Here is a 23,057-nt window from a genome sequence, read left to right on the forward strand (position 1 = left end):
CTCAAGATACAAGCCTCTACATCTACAAGGTCGAAGAAGGCGTGCTACAAGCCACGACCCAAAATATTAATCATAAACTGCTTAGGATTTACGTTAACCTTCAATCTACAATATTTTAAACTCAAAAAAAGATTTTTTTTATTTGTGTTTAAAAAAATGTAACAGACAAGACTTAAGTCAAGTTTTAAGCACTTGTAAACCATTAAAAACCACTTAAAACATACTTAAACATAAAATAAAAATAGCACAGAAATAATACGTTTACCCACCGATAGATGGCGTTAGTAGTGGAGAAATGATTTTGTAAGAACAGAAAATTACAGTAAAGGAAGCGGAAAAATAAAATAAAATACAAAAATGACGTCCGATTGCTCCTGCGTTTGCATCAGCGTAGCAAAAGAAATGTAACGATTTCCGTTTTAATAAAAGCCCATCAAAAATCGTAATTGTAAAGGAAACGACGCGAGCGTTGTTAGAACGCATTAAAGACTCGCCCGAGTCTCACAAGAAAATTGAATGACTGCGGATATTACATTATTCGATACGATCGCGTTATACAAAGTGTTTGTTTCAAATCAGATGCATTCTACAAGTCGCAATCAATTAAATGGTCATTCAAGGTCGATCACGAAGCAATTTGGGGCCGTATCAGGCGATTAATCGTTAGGCAAACGAACATCCACTTAATGCACACGCTCACTAATTAACTGATTGCCTTCCTGCATTAGATTAACTCCTCTAACCTCAAAATTTCTTCCATTCCGTTAGATGGCGCTGGTTGTCAAAATCATACGTACGTGATATTTCCCAATCAAACTACTTATTTCCTCATCGGGGAAACTTCAATGAAAGGAAAACGTCGCGTAGTAATTAATGCGAAACATTGTAATTAGTGAAAATTTGCACATCGTTTCTACCTTCGTCATAACCTCACTAGTTTCGGCTTGATACACACGCGTCGATGTGAAAAGTGACGCAGCGCGCTGCTCGTTAATTTAATTAGTTAATTAACGAGCGGCGCAAGATAGTTTCGAACTCGTCTCTCCTGTATCTATCGGAAAAGCTTTCAAATTATTAAAACGTCGCATCGATCGACGATTCGTCATCGCACGGCGCTGGGAGAGCAGAGAGATGCTGTTGTTTTAAGGAGTAAAGTTTCAGGGGTGCTGGCTGGGCTAAAAATTGCGTGCTTAAGCGAAAAATGATTACCCCCCGCGTTTCGGGAATAATTCGTGCGCGAAATTGGATATTTGAGAGGCACACAGTGCGCGCTCCAGTTTCCACCCTTACCCTTGGTGTTAGAAAAAATAAAAACGGTGGAAATTTAATAAAGTTTCATTTTTGACGTTAGATGGCGTTACTTGTGCAAAACAATCAAAAAACGTTATATTTTTAATATTTATTTATATATTTATGTAAATATATATAAAATCATAATTGAGGTTATGTTATACTGTCAAATTTACTATCATAACCTCAAAAATTTAATTTTTAATTTTTTTTTTTTAGAAAATTTTATTTTTTGAACTTTTAGTCTGTTTTAAACGACGATTATGATGATTAAGCCCTGTGACCGGTTTGTTTAGGACCCCAGGCCGACCTTTTGTACTTAATCATCCCGCATTTGTCTTTCATATTCATATATTTGCACGCGCTTGTATACCCGCTGCCTGGGAGTGAATTTTTCACCGGATGTGCGCCGCTTTCGCACGCATATTGTGCCGCATGCGGTCTGGAAGCTCAAAAGCCCGACTGCGCTTGTCTATACATATTTTATACCGGATTATATACATGCTGGCGTTGGTTGAGTGTGTGATGAAATCAGTGTCGATCTTCTTTTGTTCGTGCGGCAGTGTTGGGTTTCAAGGACGCGTCTTCTGCTTGTTTTTTATCAAATCAAGTAAGCTTCCTTTCTTTTACCTAGGAGATACACGATGTAAGATGTAAGATGTTGAAGTGGTGCGGGAAATAAAATTCGTTTAGAGGGGAAAGTTTGCAGCAATATGAAAAGCGGAAAACGCGGACAAAGGCACCGAATATCACCCGGTGTTGTTAAGCCGACACCTTATAAAATAGTTTAACGTCTTTAATGTCTTCATTTTGGGCGTTTTTCGTGGAATTCGGGGTGGATGGGCGCGAAGTTTTGCAGTTTTCGCTCCAACGGCTGTTTTCTGAAAGTTGGGGAAACTTTCCGGGGCAGTTACAAGTGTTTGCGCATTGTTTTATTGCGAACATTTCTTGTTAAAGCTTTTAGATATCGATTACGCTATAAAAACGTTGTTTTAGCTACAAAAAATCTCAGCTTTTTTGCTTCAATCTCAAAAAATAAGAAAAAAATTTTATGATTAATGTTTTACTCGTCCGTTGAGTTCATGTTCAACTTTTCGTAAACTATAATTTAAATCCCTGGTTGCTGCGGTTAAAACACAAAAATAAAAATAAAAAATAAAAAACTTCTTTGAACACGCTGATCTCGTGACTGCGCGTTGTTTGAATCCGAACACGAATTTGCTATAAACGCGAGTCTACTCGTAAACGTGATTAAAATTCATATTCTGTGGATTTTTTCTGTACGCGCATGGAATGTGCACATTTCCACCCAAAAATTCAATAAAGTCGCACAATGAAAAACGAAAAATCCAACAAAACCTTTCATACATTTTGAATTCCACCAAAAATTCGGAAATATCTCCGTTTATATAGAGTTAAACAAGTTTCATCATATTCATCATACTCGTATTGTTGCATTGTGGTTGATGGTTGAAACATCAAACAATCTGTTATAACATGCAAGTGCAAAACACCAGTTGCATGTGCTTGTATTGGCACTGGGTCAGCATTGAGAACAAGAAACTTAGACACCGAATGGTTTCGACTTTAAAGCATTCACGCTTCGTCGAGTGAAAGCATTGAACATTATTATGTGAGGTTATGTGCGAGTATTCAGTTCTGCTTTGATCATTATTCTCATGAATTGTACACATGACGCTCGGCGAAAAAAAAATATTAACAAGAAAAGCCACAAAAAGTTGTTTTGCATATGGTGTGTTCGGTAAAGCACGTCACATATGCATGCTGTCACCCTACTAATACATATTCATGATTGAATATTCATAAAATAAAACGATAAAATCAAAAAAATATATTTTTAAGAAAAAATACAAAAAAATAATTTTTTTCTACTTTCACTTTTAAATTGTCAGTTTTTACACTGTTTTGAGACATAAAAAGTGATATTTTAAACACGGTTGGTCAAAGTCATGACTAAAGTACTTTAGTCACGGGTTTTAGTCACGGGGTGATGTTTGCGCATGCGCATTGCGAGCAAATTTCAAAAATTTAAAATAAAAAGTTCAAATACACAAACTAAACGTTAAAATAAAGTGAAAGTAAAAAAAAACATGACTAAACATTATTAAACACTCATTTCATTAAACGCTCGTGACTAAAACTCACTTTTAACCACTTGATACTTAATCTACTACTAATAATGACCATGTGATTCATAATGCTCAGGATGATGAGCATGTCCGGAATAAGTGACATGCGCGTTGAACCCAGCGTGTTTATCAGAAGTGTAATGCACATGACGAGTACGTCCATCCGGTTGCACCAGCGTGTATTCCCCTTTGACGACATCCCCATCACGATGCTCATTCGCCGACTTCACATCATGCGTGTGTTTATCTTCCACACCGTATTTATACACATAATTTGGATGATGCTATCACAAAAAAACAAAAAAAAAATATTTATTTCAACTCATTCACGTCGAAAATTTAATGATAATAGGCGTATTCATGCACGCTGAGAAGCAAACAATGTCTTAACGGTAGAATCACTTTCGCACGCGCAGTGAAGCGTGAGCATGATTGGAACGAAACACGCAGCGACATCTTATAGACGCTGTCGGAACCAAACAAGATGAAAAATATCATTTACCTTCGGTTCATGATGGTGATGCTCGTCATGATGTCCATGAACTGGAATGATATGACTGTGTACCGATGCGTATGAGGAAGCGTGATGCTCACCGTGCACAAACAGCAACATTGTGCACAAAATAAATATCTAAACAAAGAAATGTAAACAAAATGGGAGATATTCAGTTACACGACTCACTTTTATGATCATTTCGGATATTATTTCACTTTTTGATGCGAATTTATTACTTTGCGTGATTTCTGCATGTGCACACACTTTAAATACCAACTTTTTATCCCTGCCACATCCCCGTCAAGAAATGCACTTGTTGCAATAATAATAATAACAAGTAACAGAAAGCGCAGAGTTGGGAAAAGAAAACATTGCTCAACTCGCGGAAATTATTTCGATCAATAATAATTAAAGTTTTGAAGTTCAACTTTTATTACGCACGTTTGCCAACTCAAGCGTGCTGCATTATGCCATCACAATGTATAATATATCCAAACAAGAACACAAGAAACACAAGAATGTTTTTTCAAGCTGTAATCGTTTAGTAAGCGATTAAAAACTTAGAAAAAGTGATTAATCTCTGTCCGAGTGAAAATATATACAATTTTTTTGTGATTTGGAATTCGATTACATGTGTTACATAACGTTTCACGCTGGATTGTTTAATTAATTAGATAAAAACGTGCACAAAACACGAAAATAATGTCTACACGTGCTGTGGGTAATCAGAGCATAGAGAAAATTTAATCAAAATATTTTATTTTTTCATTTGAATAAAAAATTTGAAAAAATTTTTTTTTTTTTTTTTTTTTTTGTTTTGTTATATAATATGTTCACGCAATATTTAATACTAGATATTTGGTTAGGGTAATATGAAAAATCAATACCCATCGAATAATAATATTAATTACAGTCGTTCCGGTGCATGTCGCACGCATGTTGCAATTTTCGACCGACTATCATTGTTTGCTGGAAAGCTCGCTCAAGTGGAAAGAACTGTGCTTCGCTTTCACTTCGCTTCGTCATCGTCCTCCTCACATATTGACCAATTTCTAACACAAAAACACCATTTGAATATTCCACGGCATAAATTTAATCAAATTAGATTGAATTATTCGAGTGTGATCAAGTGTGATATCAAAATGTGGAAAATTAGTAACAATAACAATTATTTCATGCATAGATACACACGTATTAAATTATCATAAAATAAAATATTTAGTCACTAGTGGGTAAAGTGGACTTTTAGTCACGAGCGTTTATTCAATCGAGTGTATAATAATGTTTAGTCATGTGTTGCTTGCATTCTTTTTTCTACTTCTACTTTATTTCTATTTATGCTGGCGCATGCTCCACCCTGAGACTAAAACCGTGACTAAAGTACTTTAGTCACTGCTATGGCTGGCCATGCACCAAATTTCCACTTTCGTGTCATAAAATCAAGGAAAAAAATACGTTTTTAATGTAAAAATTGAAAAAGGTCAATCCTGTGACTAAAACCCGTGACTAAAGTACTTTACTCACGGTTATGGCTGGCCATGCAACCAAATTACTACTTTTTGTGACTTAAACTCATGGAAAAATTGCGTTTTAAAGATAAAAACAGAAAATGCTGCACCTTGTGACTAAAACCCGTGACTAAAGTATTTTACCTGCAACTTTAGTTTTCCATGTATAAAATACTACTTTTTGTACATTAAAACCATGGAAACAGACATTTTAAAGGTAAAAGTAGATAAAAATTTAATAAATGTAATGTTATATTACTAAAAACTAAAAAAATGAATTTTTATATTTATAGTTTATAGCTCTTCCATATTTTGCATTACACTTTGTGCGTTATCCCGGTCGTTTCGAGATAATCCGAAAGCAATAAATGCCCGCAGCTAGCACCTGTGCATTCGTCCTCTTTCAGGCTCATCGCGTCCTCGCCGCGATAGCGCTCATAAAACGAGCAATCGATCGGAAGCTCGCGCCGCCTAAACTTTTCATTGTCTCTCCCTCCTGGACAAAAAACGACGAGAACGAGTGGAAGTAGATATACGACGCCAGCATGAGTATCATTCTGATGAATCGAAGGGCTTTGCTTTCACTTCGATTTCGGTTCCTTCCGGCGATATATTTTTTCTTGAACAGCGAAATTTCGCGATACAATCGCACATAAAAATCGTAGAAATAAAACGAATTGTTGACTTGTCTCTTCACAGTTATAGAAATTACATCATTTTGTGTAAAATAATATCAAAAATATATTTACATTTTCCACGATTTGTGGAATTGATTTTTTTTACATTTTCCAATGCTGAACACTTAATAAATGCAGACGAGTCGCAGATAATTTAATAATAGTGATGATAGGTGGGATGATGCACAACCGGATGATCGGCATGTCCGGAATAGGTGACGTGCGCCGTGAAACCGTTGTGCTTGTCGGCGGTGTAATGGACGATGCGTGTCCTGCCGTCGGGCTGGACGAGCGTGTAATGTCCTTTCACCACGTCACCGTCACGTTCCTCCGCCGCTGATTTCTTATCATGCGTGTGCTCATCCTCCACGCCGTATTTGTATTGATATTTCGGATGATGCTAACAATAAAAAAAAAAACATAAAAATTAAAAAAAATAAAATTTTTCAAAGGCGCCTCCACCATTTATTTTTAGAAAAATTTGCTTACGTCAGGATAATAATGTTTATGATGGTCGTAGTGTTCTCCTCCGTCAGAGTGGATGTATTGTGAGGCGTAGGACTCAGCATGCTGTCAGAAAATAAAATTAAACATGAATAAAACGAGTTTTAGTAGAATGTAGAAGTTGAATGCTGACAATGCGAAAATTAATGATGGAAAGATCATTAACAACAAAAAATTGAGTATTACGTGGGGGTAGTAGGCGACGTGATGTCCGCCGTCTCCGCCGCCGCCTCCAGCGTGTCCATCGACGTGATTTGTGACCGACTGATATGAAGTTGCGTAACTTTCAACGTAAACCGCCAAGGAAACCAACAAAACTATCTAAAAATACAAAAAAATGAATAAAAATTATTAAACACTCTGTGTATTTTTATTTTAATGATTGTTTTGATTTAAAATTAATAAATATTTATTTTTGTTTATTTTTATTTGTTTTTTATTGATTTTTATTGATTTTTAAGCGTTTTTTATTACTTTTGCAAACATTTTGTTGCACTTTATTGCTTTTTGTAATCGTAAATAGCACTTTACTTCACTTGTCACTGGCGGTAATGGCGCGTCGCGAATCTATTTATACATTTATTTGCGCGTCCCTTCCTTCGGGTGTTATTTCCTTCGAAATCGCGATGTTGCGCCAAATTGCAAATTTCCATTTCGAGTTGAACGCTGCTCATGATTGCGAGCGTTTCCTTTGCGATTTGCAAGAACGCCCGACATTGTTATAACTTAAATTTAATTAATAATCTAACTGCGCATGCATAGGTAACAACAGTCACGATTTATTACCATCCAGTTCAAGTTCAATAATATAATTATAAATTTAAATAATTAATAATTAATATTAAATCAAAGAAAAAAACCAATTTTTATAGAAATGATTTTTTTATTGGAATAAATAATGGGTTCAAGTATAAGGAAGCAGAATAATAAATAAAAGCGAAGAGGCGCTTGCAAAACGACGGAAAAAACACACAAACGTTGAGAACGCAGTCGAGTGTGAATGTATCGATTAGCTTGATTTGCGTCCATTTCCTTCGCTTTACATTTCGCTGGGTATTTCATGTTTTTTTGCGTGCGTTCTATTTTTGCGAAATAATCGCGCTTGTAATCGCGATCGACAGCTCGCAACCATCAATCGCGTGCTTCGAAGCAAATCAACAGAAAACATTATGGAAAATGAAATCAATCAATTAGCTAATTGACTTATTGCCCTCCATGACAAAAGACACACTTCAATTTAACTCTTATGTAATGTTTCATTTACTAATGGTGACCGTGGAAAAAATAAAAATAAAAAAAAAAAATGTTTTTTGGAATTTTTTTTTGATGATGAAATTCAATGTTTATTACAAAAATAAATCTCTACAAAAATATAACAATCTCAAACTCAAGAAAAACATTTAATAATGGTGTTTGGGAGCTGGGTGTTCAGCATGTCCGGAATATTGCACATCAGCGTTGAATCCATTGTGTTTATCGGAGGTGTAATGAACAATGCGGGTCCTGCCATCTGGCTGTGCGAGTTTATACCATCCTTTGACAACATCGCCATCACGTTGCTCCTCCGCTGATTTCATATCGTGAGTGTGATGATCCTCCACGCCGTACTTGTACTCATACTTGGGATGATGATGAGGATAATGCTCTTCGTGGTGACCTCCATGTCCGCCATGTTGGACGTGGTTATTGAAGGAAGCATACGAAGTAGCTTTGTGGGCCACAGCGCAGGCAACCAACACAGCAATGATCAAAACTTTAGAAAACATTTTTAAGAATTTTTAAGTTTTTCGTGGTTTTAGTTGGTTGTTGATCGGTAGATGAACAAAATTGATTTGTGATTAACTTGGTAGTTACTGCGGGTTTTATACTAGTTGTACGCTTGGTTTACTTTGCATTTTTTGTGGTATTTCGGGTGCGTAAATCGGTAAATGGGTAAACACGGTGAGTTATTGGCGACACGCGGATGATGTAACTCGATTGATTAGTAAATTCGCTGGAGGTTTGCTGGCGTTCGGCTGACACCACCCGAGCACTTGAAATTTATGAGCATTGAACCATTTCATCAATTGCGTGATGGGCGTTACTGAATTCAGTGTAATTGTTGCTTAAATATTTGTTTTACGCAAAAATCTGCTGATATTTAGGTTTAATTTATGTTTTTTGAGTTTTATGTAATTTTTATGAATAATTTAATTAATTACTCTATAAAATAAATAGATTATGAATGTTTTATTAGGTTTTTAGCTATTGGTGATGAAAATTTTAATTGCAATGATTTAATAATGAAATTTTATTTACAAATGCAATTTGTAGATGTAATTTATTGATTTTTTGTTTCATTTGACAAACAGTGAAAAGTTTTTATTGAGAATTCATTTTTTATGAGTTTTTATTGATTTCGTTTAATTGATTTATTTCTTTAGATTTTTATGCAATTTAAATGAATATTACTCTAAAATCTAAAAAAAAATTAAATTTTTGATTGCAAATGCAGTTTTTGGGAATATTAAATAAAGAGGACATTATTCGGTTTAATTTAAATATTTGTTTAGTATTCTATAATTAATTGCTAATTAATTACTCTAAAAATAAATAAACTATGATTATAATTAATATTTGTATCAATTTTTAGTGTTCATCATCATTTTTTTCAAATTAATTTGACAGTTTTTTCTAAAATCTCGAAAAAGGCAACAAATTTACAATTTCAAATTCAATTTTTATGAATTTTAATAAACTAGGAAATTAATTAAGTAATATATCTCGTAATTTACCCAATTACACAACAATTAACCAAATATTTCTGTATTACTATTCATGAATTAAAAATTTTAACATTTTTTGGGTGAACAATCACAATGATGTAATGCAAATATGTAAAATACTTTCATAGTATTACAATGTCCACTGCCCAGTGCCCACCACTCTAAATAATTTGAGTATTTGAGCATGACTATATAAGACTTACTTAGTTCCATACTCAGCATCAGTTCTACAACTACAACTATCTCTTGTTGTAATTAAAACAAAGCAAACCACCAAAAATAACATTAAAAATGTCTTTCAAAGTATTGATCCTTGCTGCCGTTGTGGCCTGCGCTATGGCTGACCATTACAAAGCGTCTTCGTATGCATCTTTCCATAACCCAGCTTATGGTGGTCATTATGATCAACACGAGCATTATCCTACTGTAAGTATCAATGTAGAGTTTAATTTTGTTGATTGATTGATTGATTCTTATTGTTATTGTTATTGTTATTGTTTTTGTATGTTTAGCATCATCCCAAGTATGAATTCAAATATGGTGTTGAAGACCAACATACTCATGATCAAAAGTCTCAGCATGAGGAGCGTGATGGTGATGTTGTCAAGGGATGGTACAAATTGGAACAACCTGATGGCAGAACTCGTATTGTTCATTACACTGCTGATAAGCACAATGGATTCAACGCTGATGTGCAATACTCAGGACATGCTGCTCATCCCTACCATCATTAAATTTATGTTTATTTGTTTCTTATGTGATTGACTACTGTTTACTTCTCAAATTTCTATATTTTCTAATAAAATTGAATGAATTATACATATATTGAGTATTTGTTATTTTGGATATTTTGTTTCATAAGAGCTAAATAAGGCTTTTTCAACATACAAACTTTGTTCACTTAGTATACCCCATTGAAAATTAAATAATTCAAAATTTATATGCTTATTTTATACTCATAGAAGCCTTTTTTAAGATGCACCTTTTTCCAACCCTTAAACACTTTGGAAAATACTTCAAATTAGTGTCCAAACAATGATCTTAGTTTTCAATTTCTAAAAATTAATAAACACCTTGTATCTCTTGCACCTATAGTCAAATCTAGAAATTCTTATGACTGTGTTATTGACAATGAGTTTTTTAATAAGACTTATACATTTAAATCTCTTAAATTTATTTGAAAAGCCCTAAAACCTCAATTTAGAATTGTACTATTTACAAATTTTAAAAAATCTTGGTATCTTTGAAATTAATGAACCAATTTTCAATTTTTCAAAATTATTGAATAGCTGTGAAGGCTATCTAAAGAAACGTGTGCTATTTCAATTCTCTGGACCTTTGCAAAACGCTCTCAACTTAAAAATTCCTCTTAAATTCTGCTTAAAATTTAATCAAAAGTAACAAATATTATAGATAATCAGAAAAATAATTTTATATGGTTTTTATTAGAAAAATAAACATTTGAAATACAAAATGTTATAAATATTCACAGACTATAGAAGAAAAAAGGTTTAATGATGATGCACTTGTGGGTGATCAGCATGTCCAGAATATTTCACATCAGCGTTGAAACCATTGTGTTTATCAGCAGTGTAATGGACAGTACGGATCCTACCATCAGGTTGGACCAATGTGTAGTATCCCTTGACAACATCACCATCACGTTCCTCATGTTGTGACTTGATATCATGGGTGTGTTTGTCTTCGACGCCATATTTGAATTCATACTTGGGATGATGATGTGGGTAGTGTTCTTCGTGATGACCATGATGTCCACCTTCCTGGGCCTGTCCTAATCCTTCGCCACCATGATGATAGCCATGAACAACATGGTTGCTTACGGAAGCATATGAAGTTGCGTGGTGTTGCGCCACAACGCAGGCAACCAAACAAGCAAGAATGCAAACTTTAGCGAACATATTGATGGATTAATTTGTTTTGTATATCTTTACAGATTACTAGACAACGGTGAACTGTGCTGTCTTATCACATCCAGCTACTTTTTATACTACCGTATCACCATCTCCACAAATATTAAAATTACTTACATTCACAATACTATTATATATTGTTACCATATCTGTGATGCAATTAATATAAAAAATATAGTGTGGCAGGCGGCCAATGTCCGCTCAACTTCAAGCCTCCGAATTTTAATTTATTCAAACACTTACTACGTTTATGTCCGCTCATTGATCGTACAACAAGTCTGGCGATAGTCTAGCAGGTAAAAGTAGCATTGCCAAAGCCGGGCACGGGCGCCATCGGTGAAGTAATCAAAAAGAATGCGGCACCGAAATATGCAAATTTTTCGAATCTCCCGATATGTGTCAATCTAACGCGGGGACCACTTTTTAACGCTCTATTAAACAATAATTAATGAAAGCAAATGGAGCATATGCTTAGTTTACCCAGCAACTAAACAATGTTGTAACAAATTAGATAACAAATAATAAGAAAAATAATCAAATTTTTTAAAACAAATTTATTGCATATAAAGACATAAATATATACAATAATTAACAATAACAACACTTGAGAGTATAAACAACACAGGAAGATGAGTTTAAAATATTTATACAAAAACTTTAACACGACCCAAAGCAATAAACCACAAGAAATATTAATTTTGTTGAAGATATTTTTGAATGAATTTTGATTTGATTTAGTTTAGTAATGATGAGTGTCAGTGTAGTGCACTTCAGCCTTGAATCCGTTGTGTTTATCAGCAGTGTAATGGACAATACGAGTCTTTCCATCGGGTTGTACCACACTGTAATATCCTTTGACAACATCACCATCTCGTTCTTCTTCAGCGGACTTCATATCATGAGTGTGTGGGTCTTCTACGCCATATTTATAAACATATTTTGGGTGATGCTAAAATAAACAATCAATAATATAATTCTTTTATTAACACCTTAAAGACTCTCGTTTTTTCACGGTTTTAATATACAAAAAAGTGGTATTTTAAACACGGATGACTAAGGCCGTGACTAAAGTATTTTAATCACGAGCTTTAGTCACGAATTTGAAAGATTTAAAATACAAAAGTTTAAATACAAAAACGCAAAAGTGGAAGAAGACGGGAAAAAATAATGTAAGCATCACGTGGCTAAACGTTGTTAAACACTCGATTGATTAAACGCTCGTGACTAAAACTCCACTTTAGCCACTTGATACTTAATATACTATAAAAACAAAAGTAAAAAAAAATTATTCTTACAAAATATTCTTTGTGTCCGTGTTCATCCTCCCCATGATGATAACTATGTTCAACATGATTATCATATGATGCATAGGATGAAGCATGATGATGATCAGCAAACACACAACTAAGCACAGCTAAAATGATCAAAACTTTGAACACCATTTTTATTTATTTTTTAAAATTTAGTTTTGATTGTTGTTTATACTTTGATGGTACAAATTGATTTGTACTGACCATCTTCCCATCCTGGCTATTTATACTCCTTTCTTGGAATGTTCGAGATCACGTAATGTGCATGTAACACACAGGAATTGCATTGCGATGCACTGGTCAGTAATGCAAGAGTAAATCTGAATAAACATCCAAGATTAAACTGTTGATTACTGCGCTGCGTGAACAATCGATGCATTACATTTTAATTTATATAGTAGAGGTATCTACCTAGTAACAAAATAAAAAAAGAAAAAAAAAAGAATGCGGTAATTGAGTAATTGGCTTCCAAAACTGATTAACATGTAAAAGTGTGTAAAACGCTCTGATAACCACCAACAAACTTGGTTTTATTTGTTTTAATTTACATATTAAACGATTAAACATTACAACATATATTTTTATATGAATTTTATTAGAAAAATAATTTGTTTAGATAAATATATACAAATTTTCACAGGTAAATATCAGAAAACTTAATGTTTGTATTCTGGGTGATCAGCATGTCCAGAATATTTTACATCAGCGTTGAATCCATTGTGTTTATCAGCAGTGTAATGAACAGTGCGGATCCTACCATCGGGTTGGACCAATGTGTAGTATCCCTTGACAACATCACCATCACGTTCCTCATGTTGTGACTTGATATCATGGGTGTGTTTGTCTTCAACGCCATATTTGAATTCATACTTGGGATGATGATGTGGGTAGTGTTCTTCGTGATGACCATGATGTCCACCTTCCTGGGCCTGTCCTAATCCTTCACCTCCATGATGATCGCCATGAACAACATGGTTACTCACAGATGCATATGAAGTTGCGTGGTGTTGCGCTACGGCGCATGCGACAACCGCAGCGAGGATGCAAACTTTGACGAACATTTTGATTGGAATTAATTACTGCTGAAATGCAAGCGTGGCTGAATATTGGATGTGTTGCTGCTTGGCAGAGGGCCGAATGTGTTTTGTGGTTTGTGGACTTGCATTTGGTGGTTTTATACTGGCGGCCGAGTTGTGGCCAGTGGATTACGATTAATTTGCGTTTGGTTTATGGCCTGGTGACTGTCCCCTTCCTGCCTGTTCCGTTCACCCAAAAATTGAGTAAAATAGATGAATATGTCTGTTGGTATAATGACGGTCGGATTTTAGAGCAGTTATCACATCATGCTGCATGCAACGATTTTGTGACGTAATTCCGTTTTGCGATTCAGGCAAAACGTTGAATACGCGCCGAAATTATGTACGTGTAGTTTGAGTTGGATTTACAAATTTGCATAAATTTATTCGCATAAAACCATGCGGCAAATGCGAATCTGTATCTGATTCGGGATTGTAAAATCAAATATTGCGATTTATGTGGTTACAAACAACTGCAATCAGTCATATTTTTATTGTGAACAATATTATTTACTTTTTTATGTTTCAAAGCGACCCTAGCGCCACCTAACCTCACATAACCTAACAAAATCTAACATAACCTAAATTAACGAAAAAAAAACTCACATTTTTAACAAGAAAACACTACTAATATTATAAATGCGAAAGTCCTGATGTTTGTTACACTTTCACGCAAAAACTACTTAATCGATCATCATGAAAATTTGTACACATATTCTTAGTGGTCCCCGAATGGTTATAGGCTACTTTTTATTTAATAAAAAAAATTATTTTTAAAATAAAATAAAGAAATTGGTTCGCCAATAATACCTCTGCAACTGGCTATTTGACTACTTTAAAGCCATCTAGCATTCCAGCAATGAAGCTCAAACCTAAGTACAATAGTACCATCACACTGTATTATCACACTGTATTACCGACAGCTACGTCAACATCAAATCCAATTGACTACACTATGGAGACTGTACACTATACTTCCATAGACTATACTTTCAGCCATTTTAAACTTCCCGCCATTCTACTTCATTGTTACTTCTTCTGTGACTACTGACGCGTACGGAAGCAACTTCATTATTTTAGTACTTTAATAATTTGAATGAAATAAAATCTAAGTGTGAATTTAATTAAATTTTGATTTATCTTTGAAATTTATGACGATGTCTAAGCAATAATATATCAGATAATTGCTTACTATTTCCTGGCATCTAACAAGCCCGAAGCATTAGACACAGTACCACAGGCATTCGTTATAATTCCACAACATAAACTCAGCATCCACAAAGGAGTAATTGCCACGTGGGTATCACCACCACGCTACTCCATTACCTGCATACGAGCAAGCAATTATGCGATGTTAAATTATACAACCAACTTACTGTCAATTATTCACACTCTCGTAAACACTACATTATCATCATGTTTTAAGGTAAATATTACCATCAAAGGATAATAATTAGTCAAAACAACTCAAATACATTTTCAATAGCGTAGGTTTTATTAGAAAAATAGATTTTTGATACAAAAACAAAAAATTATAAGAAATTTATAAGAATTAATAATGATGTGGTTTGTATTCTGGGTGATCAGCATGTCCAGAATATTTCACATCAGCGTTGAATCCATTGTGTTTATCAGCAGTGTAATGAACAGTGCGGGTCCTACCATCGGGTTGGACCAATGTGTAGTATCCCTTGACAACATCACCATCACGTTCCTCATGTTGTGACTTGATATCATGGGTGTGTTTGTCTTCGACGCCATATTTGAATTCATACTTGGGATGATGATGTGGGTAGTGTTCTTCGTGATGACCATGATGTCCACCTTCCTGGGCCTGTCCTAATCCTTCACCGCCATGATGATAGTCATGAACAACATGGTTGCTTACGGAAGCATATGAAGTTGCGTGGTGTTGCGCTGCAACATAGGCAACCAAACAAGCAAGAATGCAAACTTTAGCGAACATTTTTAGTGATTTTTGTGTTGTTTGTTAGAACACTGAATGTATTATGATTCTTTACCAAACATACAACCAATTTATACTAAATTTCATGACTGTTACTTCTCCCTACTATTTTTAAGTAATAATAATCAAAATATAACACATTTTTAGGCATGTGTTGTGTAATTAATTAATAAACGCTCTCGATATATCAATATATGTAACAATTGTTAGATAATTATTGCTCCTGACAAAAAACATGTGTTTGTGTGCAGGCATTTGTTCACGCATGAGTGTGTTTTGATCTTGTTTGCATGCTGTGAGAATAATCGTCGACACAATGACCAAAATCTGGTGAGCGGACAAATCCATTCGGACTTTTACTTTTTTATTAAAACTGTGCGTGACCAGAGATGAAATATGGCGATTGTTGTCAATCATAAATAACGCGCTTTCGATAATACTAATAATTGAGTAATTATGATTGATGATAATATTGATCTTTGAATGATTATGCATTCAATAATTACAAATGCACTCGGTTTAATACTGATAACTGAAGTGCGCATCAACACATTTCCGCTATCCATCACTTCCGACTGCTTGAATATTCGATAAAGTGACAGTGGCAGTGGGTGCGTGCCGTGATATGCGAGATTGGAGTTTCGACATTCGCACCTACATTAATTTATAAACCGTAGGAAGCGCCCGTGATTTACATCTGCAAAGTAGAGGAGGAATGCGAGGAGGAAATTTGATTGAAATAAATCAACCTGTCTCATAACTGACGCAGAGTTTCGTGCATCCCTACTAATATTATAAATGCGGAAGTCCGGATGTTTGTTACACTTTCACGCAAAAACTACTTAACCGATCATCATGAAAATTTGAACACATATTCTTAGTGGTCCCCGAATGGTTATAGGCTACGTTTTATATAATAAAAAATTATTTTTAAATAAAATAAAGAAATTGTTTAGCCAATAATAATTCTGCATCTGGCTATTTGACTACTTTAACGCCATCTAGCATTCCAGCAATGAAGCTCAAACCTAAGTACTATAGTACCATCACACTGTATTATCACACTGTATTACCGACAGCTACGTCAACATCAAATCCAATTGACTACACTATGGAGACTGTACATTATACTTCCATAGACTATACTTTCAGCCATTTTAAACTTCCCGCCATTCTACTTCATTGTTACTTCTTCTGTGACTACAGACGTGTACGGAAGCAACTTCATTATTTTAGATATTCGCGAGCGAAGCCGCGGGTTAAAACTAGTTTCATATAAATAGAGAAATTAATTTGAATATATTTAAGTTTTAGTGGTATTAATAGAATGTTTTGGAAATAAATCAGTTTGAATTGCGTTTAGAGTTTTTATTACAAAAATAAATCATTTTACAGAGTATTTAAATATAAACATAGTGAATCACAGTTTTATAAATATCATATTTAATGATGTTGTGGGTGATCAGCATGTCCAGAATATTTCACATCAGCGTTGAATCCATTGTGTTTATCAGCCGTGTAATGAACAGTGCGGGTCCTACCATCGGGTTGGACCAATGTGTAGTATCCCTTGACAACATCACCATCACGTTCCTCATGTTGTGACTTGATATCATGGGTGTGTTTGTCTTCGACGCCATATTTGAATTCATACTTGGGATGATGATGTGGGTAGTGTTCTTCGTGATGACCATGATGTCCACCTTCCTGGGCCTGTCCTAATCCTTCACTTCCATGATGATAATCATGAACAACATGATTACTCACAGAAGCATATGAAGTTGCGTGGTGTTGCGCCAAAGCGCAGACAACCACAGCAGCAAGAATGCAAGCTTTGAACAACATTTTTTGGTTTTGGTTTTGTTGGTTTGTTCTTGAGTAGAAACAAATGTTGAGTGTGATTATACTGAAAGAATGTTTGGCTTTTATACACAATTTAATTTTGTCCCACTTCTCATCTGTTTTAAATTTTGACTGTGATGTTGTGTAAGCCTTTATGCAGTAGCACGATATGTTTATAGTCGTAGTTTGCTTGCTTTTACATTTTTTATGTTATTATGCAAAATTTGTCGTGTTGACCGAATTAAATCAATCATAATTTTAATATTGGAATTGTCTATCAAAATCAACAATTAAAAACTAAAAAATTGTTTAATTATTTACATAAATCATAAATTATAAATTTTTCTGCCAATATTTTAACGCAAAACTGCAAAATTTATTGTTTTTCAAACCTTTTCTGCGTTTTCATTATTTTTTCTTCTTCTGTTTTTAAAGCGCCAGTTTTTTCATGGTTTGGGGGCACAAAAAGTGGCATTTTAAACATGGACGGCTAAAGCTGTGACTAAAGTACTTTAGTCACGGGCTTTAGTCACGGGGTGGAGCTTGCGCATGCGCATTTGCCTACGGTGCTGCACAAAACCATATGAAATGCCATTCGCCGTTAGTCATGTGCTGATACTGCTCGGGTCGTCGCGGCATTTATAACCTTACATTTTCCAATAGTGTGCAAGCAAGTTCTGAAAATTTAAAAATAAAAAGTTTAAATGCAAAAACTAAACATGGAAATAATGTTGAAGTAGAAGAAATAGCGTAAGCATCACGTGACTAAACGTTGTTAAACATTCAATTAATCAATCTCGTGACTAAAACTCCCATTTATCCACTTGATACTTAATATCCTATAATAAAAACAAAATATTTACTTTAACCATTTAAGTATTTAAAATTAAGTCTATTTCTAATTAATCCAACTTAAACAGTAAAAGTTTTAACCCAAAATAAATAAAGTGTTGACAGAACTCCGTACGATAAATAACTCCATGATGTAACTCCACAATCCGCGTTTCATTAACTAATTAATCTTGACAGCTACAACTTTTTTCACCAACAACTGACCATCAACCACACTCTAGTATGCCATAAATCGATCACAGCTACTGTTACACATATTACGCATTAATACCAATATTTAATAAATTTAACGTTAAACAAATGCATCCGAGTGTAAAAGCAATAAACGACCTGATTAGATAAAACAAATTCCATTTGATTACGTACCAAGTACAACAAACAGGTGTAACTTAACACTGTATCATTAATTACGCTCAGTTATTAAGCCATAAATCATTAACACACTTAAACATATTTGGGCGTATACCAAATATAATAAACTACTATTAATAAGTTTATCTACAAGATATTAATTTGTTATCCAATCGAATAAATTGCTTTCACTCTAGACTCTAAAGTCTAGAGAAATGTTTGTCCGCGTGACAGAATTCGAAAAAAAAGCGTGAAATTTAATCAGGAAGTAGCTCAAGTTCAAATATTACACGAATTTAATTGAATAATTTAATTATTAAACTTATAGAGGTGATTTTTGTGTGCACTTGTTCAATTTTCGCGCTGAAAGCTTTGTGCCGCCGTGGAAAAGTTCAAGCTTTGCATAATCGAAGTTTTAATTAATTTCCGAGTTGGATTACACGTCGAGCTGACATAATTGTATGCCTGATGTGTTTCAGGCAGATGTTTTAAATTATTCTCCAGAAAATAATCAGATTTTTCACTGTTTTAAACGAAATTAAAAAAATTTTTTTTCATTTTTGGATAGAAATATGTTGTATCTTTGTATCTGTACATATGTGAATTTAATATAAATATTTTATATGCGTTACATGAGGGTAGACATCAAGTTGGTGTCTTTGATGTGAAGATTCAGTGTTGAAGCATACTCAAAGCTTGTTTCGTTCGGTTTCGCGTTTCCCAGCGCTCTTGAAACCGCTCGAAGCGTTAACATATTGCCGAGGTGGCTTTACCATGGCCGACCGATAGAGATTGCTGCGGTTTTCCACCCGCAGGTGTAGCGTTACGTTGATCGAGCCCCCGAATGGCAGGTTTGCATTCGGGGCTAATAACGACGGCGTTGTGTACAAACATGTCGATGTAAATTTCCCGACATCATGTTTGCTGCGTGCGGTGTGAGCTAGTATTTCACAGCCGCGAGCCGCAAATACTGCGGTTTATTTTTAGTGTCGGCTGGAAAGAGTGTGATTGAACTGTGGGAAATGTTTAAGTTCAACATCAATCCGCAAGTTCACGTCTTACTCACTGGTCAGTTTCAAAGAGCTTAACCGAATAGAAATTGATATAAAATTCGTTCTTTTTAAAAGTTGTGGGAGTTGTAGATGTGAGCTAAAATTATAGAATGTATAATATTTATATTGACGGTAACAAGTGAATTTGGAATCAGGAGCACGTGGCGGCATTACATCACGCATGCCATGATATATCCCTGTTTATGTTAGAAACATTAGGAAACGTTTTACGCGATGCGGGATTTTAGCTTTCGGTTTTATTTTTGGACACACATGAATGTGTAAGTCCCACTACAACTTTTGTTGCAGCACACGAGCTATAAATATATCAAATCGCACGCCAATCAAACATAACTCATTTGTCTATCAAACAAATAACAACTCAATCAACTATCAAGCTCTATTTTTATTCCGAATAAAAATGTTTAAGCTTTTGGTTATTGCTGCAGTTGTGGCTTGCGCTGTTGCTCGCCCTCAAGACCACCACGCTACTTCATATGCTTCTGTGAGTAATCATGTTGTTCATGATTATCATCATGGAGGTGAAGGATTAGGACAGGCCCAGGAAGGTGGACATCATGGTCATCACGAAGAACACTATCCACATCATCATCCCAAGTATGAATTCAAATATGGCGTCGAAGACAAACACACCCATGATATCAAGTCACAACATGAGGAACGTGATGGTGATGTTGTCAAGGGATACTACACATTGGTCCAACCCGATGGTAGAACCCGCACTGTTCATTACACTGCTGATAAACACAATGGATTCAATGCTGATGTGAAATACTCTGGACATGCTGATCACCCACAGGTCCATCATCATTAAACCCTTTTTTGCTATAGTCTGTGAATATTTATAACCTTTTGTATTTCAAATGTTTATTTTTCTAATAAAACCATTGAAAATTATAATTTTGTTCAATATTTAACAATTTTCAACAAATATTACAATAATTTGTAATATAACAATATGGTTTTGTTTAGAATTTAGTCAAGCGTCTGTATTCCTCAGCAAGGTTGTCAAGAGCGTGTTTGTGGGCAGCGAAGTGTTCAGCCCTGGCGGCTTCCAACTCAGCGGTGTTGTCAATATGTCTGCTTTCATGCACGGGGTGGTGATGAACAGGCAGAGTTGGGATGTAGACAATTTCTCGGGTCTCATGGTATGGTTCTTCCTTAAGTGGAGGAAGAGCAGCACGCTCTTTCTCTACAGTAGCCAAATGCACACGGCGGGCGGCAGCAACCTCTGGGGTTTCCTGGACCTGTTGTGGGACATCTCCAGAAGCAACAAAACCACCATTGGGGGAAGCAACATAGTTCACTTTGTGGTGTTGACCTTCCTTGTCGGTGTAGCTGTAGGAACCAACTACTTTACCACCTTGGAAACCTTGTTCATCACGGTCAACATCTTCGGTTGCGAATTTGAGGTTGTAATTACCAAGAGTATCTTGGCTGAGGGATACTCCCTGGTGAGCAGGTTTACTGCAGGCGATTGCTACAAGAGCAGTGATGATAATCTAAAGAAATAAAAACTTATTTTAAAATCTGAAATATTGTTATTGTTGTTATTTTGGACTTACCAATCGGAACATCTTGATAGAAGTTTTGTTGTGGTGGTGTGTATGAAGCAACAAAGAAGAGAATGATTTCTGGGAAGTGACCAAAATTGTATTTATACTAAAACAGTGATGGTCATTTATATATGAAGCAGCACGTCACTACCTAAGTACTTTTACGGTAATTGAAAGTGCATTCATAAAAATTTGAATGTCTCCTAATGATTATAATATTTGTAGTAAAAGTAATTGTTCAAAGTTTACTCCAAAAATAAAACTTGGAGAAAGAAAATGGTCTAAAATCTTTTGATAAAAATAAATATAGACAGACAATAATTTATAAGCAATTAGAAATGCAACATGCAATTTTATATAATCTAATTGTTTTTGCCGGAGTATAAATATCAAAGTTGTTTTATTGAAAGCAACAGTTCTTGTTAGCTTACAGTGCAGTACAAAGAATTACATCAAAATGTACAAATTGGTAAGACCCTAAAACCAAGGCCCTAGTAAGTCTATAATCTAAAATTATTATTTATGTACCTAGGTCATCATCACTGCTTTAGCCACCATGGCTTTTGCTAAACCAGCCCATCAGGGAGTGTCCCTCAGCCAAGATACCCTTGGTAACTACAACCTGAAGTTCGCTACCACAGATGTTGACCGTGATGAACAAGGCTTCGAAGGTGGTAAAGTAGTTGGATCCTACAGCTACACCGACAAGGAAGGTCAACACCACAAAGTGAACTATGTTGCTTCCCCCAATGGTGGTTTTGTTGCTTCTGGAGATGTCCCACAACAGGTCCAGGAAACCCCAGAGGTTGCTGCTGCTCGTCGTGTGCATCTAGCTACTGTAGAGAAGGAGCGTGCTTCTCTTCCTCCACTTCGCGAAGAACACTCCCGCACATTCCATGAGGAGGTCTACGTCCCAACTCAGTTCGTTCATCACAATGTGCATGAACATAAACAGGTTGACAACACCGCTGAGTTGGAGGCTGCCAAGGCTGAGCACTTTGCTGCCCATAAAGAGGCTCTTGCCAACCTTGCTGAGGAATACAGACGTTTGGCCAAATTCTAAATCAAACCATATTGATACTACAAAATGTTATAATGTTTGTTGAAAATTGTTAAATATTGGACAAAATTATAGTTTTATATGGTTTTTATTAGAAAAAGAAACATTTGAAATACAAAATGCTATAAATATTCACAGACTATAGCAAAAAAGGGTTTAATGATGATGGACCTGTGGGTGATCAGCATGTCCAGAGTATTTCACATCAGCGTTGAATCCATTGTGTTTATCAGCAGTGTAATGAACAGTGCGGGTCCTACCATCGGGTTGGACCAATGTGTAGTATCCCTTGACAACATCACCATCACGTTCCTCATGTTGTGACTTGATATCATGGGTGTGTTTGTCTTCGACGCCATATTTGAATTCATACTTGGGATGATGATGTGGGTAGTGTTCTTCATGATGACCATGATGTCCACCTTCCTGGGCCTGTCCTAATCCTTCACCTCCATGATGATAATCATGAACAACATGATTACTCACAGAGGCATATGAAGTAGCGTGGTGGTCTTGAGGGCGAGCAACAGCGCAAGCCACAACTGCAGCAATAACCAAAAGCTTAAACATTTTTATTCGGAACAAAAATAGAGCTTGATAGTTGATTGAGTTGTTATTTGTTTGATAGACAAATGAATTATGTTTGATTG

At 35.2% G+C, this 23,057-nt stretch overlaps 9 protein-coding genes and 1 pseudogene across 9 annotated transcripts; 2 read left to right on the forward strand and 8 right to left on the reverse strand.

Annotated features, from left to right (window-relative positions):
* Positions 1-3,484: 3,484 nt before the first annotated feature.
* LOC135792013 (cuticle protein 19-like) lies at positions 3,485-4,053 on the reverse strand. The gene is made up of 2 exons (XM_065302638.1): positions 3,943-4,053; positions 3,485-3,724 (listed from the first exon to the last, which is right to left on the reverse strand). Exons 1-2 carry the CDS (start codon positions 4,051-4,053, stop codon positions 3,485-3,487), a joined length of 351 nt encoding a protein of 116 aa, XP_065158710.1.
* A 2,222-nt stretch (positions 4,054-6,275) lies between these two features.
* Positions 6,276-7,151, reverse strand: LOC135792014 (adult-specific cuticular protein ACP-22-like). Its single transcript, XM_065302639.1, has 4 exons — positions 7,100-7,151; positions 6,812-6,946; positions 6,611-6,691; positions 6,276-6,521 (listed from the first exon to the last, which is right to left on the reverse strand). Exons 1-4 carry the CDS (start codon positions 7,109-7,111, stop codon positions 6,276-6,278), a joined length of 474 nt encoding a protein of 157 aa, XP_065158711.1. The 5' UTR covers positions 7,112-7,151.
* An 874-nt stretch (positions 7,152-8,025) lies between these two features.
* Positions 8,026-8,391, reverse strand: LOC135792015 (cuticle protein 19-like). The gene has a single exon (XM_065302640.1). It carries the CDS (start codon positions 8,389-8,391, stop codon positions 8,026-8,028), a length of 366 nt encoding a protein of 121 aa, XP_065158712.1.
* A 1,290-nt stretch (positions 8,392-9,681) lies between these two features.
* Positions 9,682-10,124, forward strand: LOC135792017 (cuticle protein 19-like). Its single transcript, XM_065302641.1, has 2 exons — positions 9,682-9,816; positions 9,903-10,124. The coding sequence occupies exons 1-2, from the start codon at positions 9,682-9,684 to the stop codon at positions 10,122-10,124; spliced, it is 357 nt and encodes a 118-aa protein (XP_065158713.1).
* Positions 10,125-10,901: 777 nt separating this feature from the next.
* LOC135792019 (adult-specific cuticular protein ACP-20-like) lies at positions 10,902-11,309 on the reverse strand. The gene has a single exon (XM_065302643.1). It carries the CDS (start codon positions 11,307-11,309, stop codon positions 10,902-10,904), a length of 408 nt encoding a protein of 135 aa, XP_065158715.1.
* A 751-nt stretch (positions 11,310-12,060) lies between these two features.
* On the reverse strand, positions 12,061-13,692 carry LOC135792023 (histidine-rich glycoprotein-like). The gene is made up of 3 exons (XM_065302649.1): positions 13,389-13,692; positions 12,617-12,735; positions 12,061-12,270 (listed from the first exon to the last, which is right to left on the reverse strand). The coding sequence occupies exons 1-3, from the start codon at positions 13,690-13,692 to the stop codon at positions 12,061-12,063; spliced, it is 633 nt and encodes a 210-aa protein (XP_065158721.1).
* A 1,567-nt stretch (positions 13,693-15,259) lies between these two features.
* On the reverse strand, positions 15,260-17,751 carry LOC135792024 (histidine-rich glycoprotein-like). Its single transcript, XM_065302650.1, has 2 exons — positions 17,131-17,751; positions 15,260-15,684 (listed from the first exon to the last, which is right to left on the reverse strand). Exons 1-2 carry the CDS (start codon positions 17,516-17,518, stop codon positions 15,260-15,262), a joined length of 813 nt encoding a protein of 270 aa, XP_065158722.1. The 5' UTR covers positions 17,519-17,751.
* Positions 17,752-20,191: 2,440 nt separating this feature from the next.
* LOC135792025 (cuticle protein 19-like) lies at positions 20,192-20,605 on the forward strand. Its single transcript, XM_065302652.1, has one exon. It carries the CDS (start codon positions 20,192-20,194, stop codon positions 20,603-20,605), a length of 414 nt encoding a protein of 137 aa, XP_065158724.1.
* Positions 20,606-20,759: 154 nt separating this feature from the next.
* LOC135792026 (uncharacterized) lies at positions 20,760-21,368 on the reverse strand (annotated as a pseudogene).
* Positions 21,369-22,546: 1,178 nt separating this feature from the next.
* LOC135791780 (cuticle protein 19-like) lies at positions 22,547-23,021 on the reverse strand. Its single transcript, XM_065302318.1, has one exon. It carries the CDS (start codon positions 22,975-22,977, stop codon positions 22,564-22,566), a length of 414 nt encoding a protein of 137 aa, XP_065158390.1. The 5' UTR covers positions 22,978-23,021; the 3' UTR covers positions 22,547-22,563.
* Between the last annotated feature and the right edge of the window lie 36 nt (positions 23,022-23,057).

This window comes from Atheta coriaria, unplaced genomic scaffold, assembly GCF_025399875.1.
Source record: "Atheta coriaria isolate IRGN ID8LTWV9N9 unplaced genomic scaffold, Caltech_Dcor_3.1 hic_scaffold_5_pilon, whole genome shotgun sequence".
Classification (NCBI taxonomy): domain Eukaryota; kingdom Metazoa; phylum Arthropoda; class Insecta; order Coleoptera; family Staphylinidae; genus Dalotia; species Dalotia coriaria.

Excerpts from the sequence above, each read along its gene's own strand:
- LOC135792013 (XM_065302638.1), bottom strand. The coding sequence starts at position 4,053 with ATGTTGCTGTTTGTGCACGGTGAGCATCACGCTTCCTCATACGCATCG. Across the intron at positions 3,725-3,942 it reads ATCACCATCATGAACCGAAG|CATCATCCAAATTATGTGTA; the intron begins GTAAATGATATT and ends TTTTTGTGATAG.
- LOC135792014 (XM_065302639.1), bottom strand. Across the intron at positions 6,692-6,811 it reads ACGTCGCCTACTACCCCCAC|CATGCTGAGTCCTACGCCTC; the intron begins GTAATACTCAAT and ends ATTTTCTGACAG. Across the intron at positions 6,522-6,610 it reads ATAAACATTATTATCCTGAC|CATCATCCGAAATATCAATA; the intron begins GTAAGCAAATTT and ends TTTTATTGTTAG.
- LOC135792015 (XM_065302640.1), bottom strand. The coding sequence starts at position 8,391 with ATGTTTTCTAAAGTTTTGATCATTGCTGTGTTGGTTGCCTGCGCTGTG.
- LOC135792017 (XM_065302641.1), top strand. The coding sequence starts at position 9,682 with ATGTCTTTCAAAGTATTGATCCTTGCTGCCGTTGTGGCCTGCGCTATG. Across the intron at positions 9,817-9,902 it reads AACACGAGCATTATCCTACT|CATCATCCCAAGTATGAATT; the intron begins GTAAGTATCAAT and ends TTGTATGTTTAG.
- LOC135792019 (XM_065302643.1), bottom strand. The coding sequence starts at position 11,309 with ATGTTCGCTAAAGTTTGCATTCTTGCTTGTTTGGTTGCCTGCGTTGTG.
- LOC135792023 (XM_065302649.1), bottom strand. The coding sequence starts at position 13,692 with ATGTTCGTCAAAGTTTGCATCCTCGCTGCGGTTGTCGCATGCGCCGTA. Across the intron at positions 12,736-13,388 it reads CACATTGGTCCAACCCGATG|CTGTGCTTAGTTGTGTGTTT; the intron begins GTAGGATCCGCA and ends TGATCATTTTAG. Across the intron at positions 12,271-12,616 it reads ACGGACACAAAGAATATTTT|CATCACCCAAAATATGTTTA; the intron begins GTAAGAATAATT and ends TGTTTATTTTAG.
- LOC135792024 (XM_065302650.1), bottom strand. The coding sequence starts at position 17,518 with ATGTTGTTCAAAGCTTGCATTCTTGCTGCTGTGGTTGTCTGCGCTTTG. Across the intron at positions 15,685-17,130 it reads TTCTGGACATGCTGATCACC|AATCACTAAAAATGTTCGCT; the intron begins CACAACATCATT and ends AAACAACACAAA.
- LOC135792025 (XM_065302652.1), top strand. The coding sequence starts at position 20,192 with ATGTTTAAGCTTTTGGTTATTGCTGCAGTTGTGGCTTGCGCTGTTGCT.
- LOC135791780 (XM_065302318.1), bottom strand. The coding sequence starts at position 22,977 with ATGTTTAAGCTTTTGGTTATTGCTGCAGTTGTGGCTTGCGCTGTTGCT.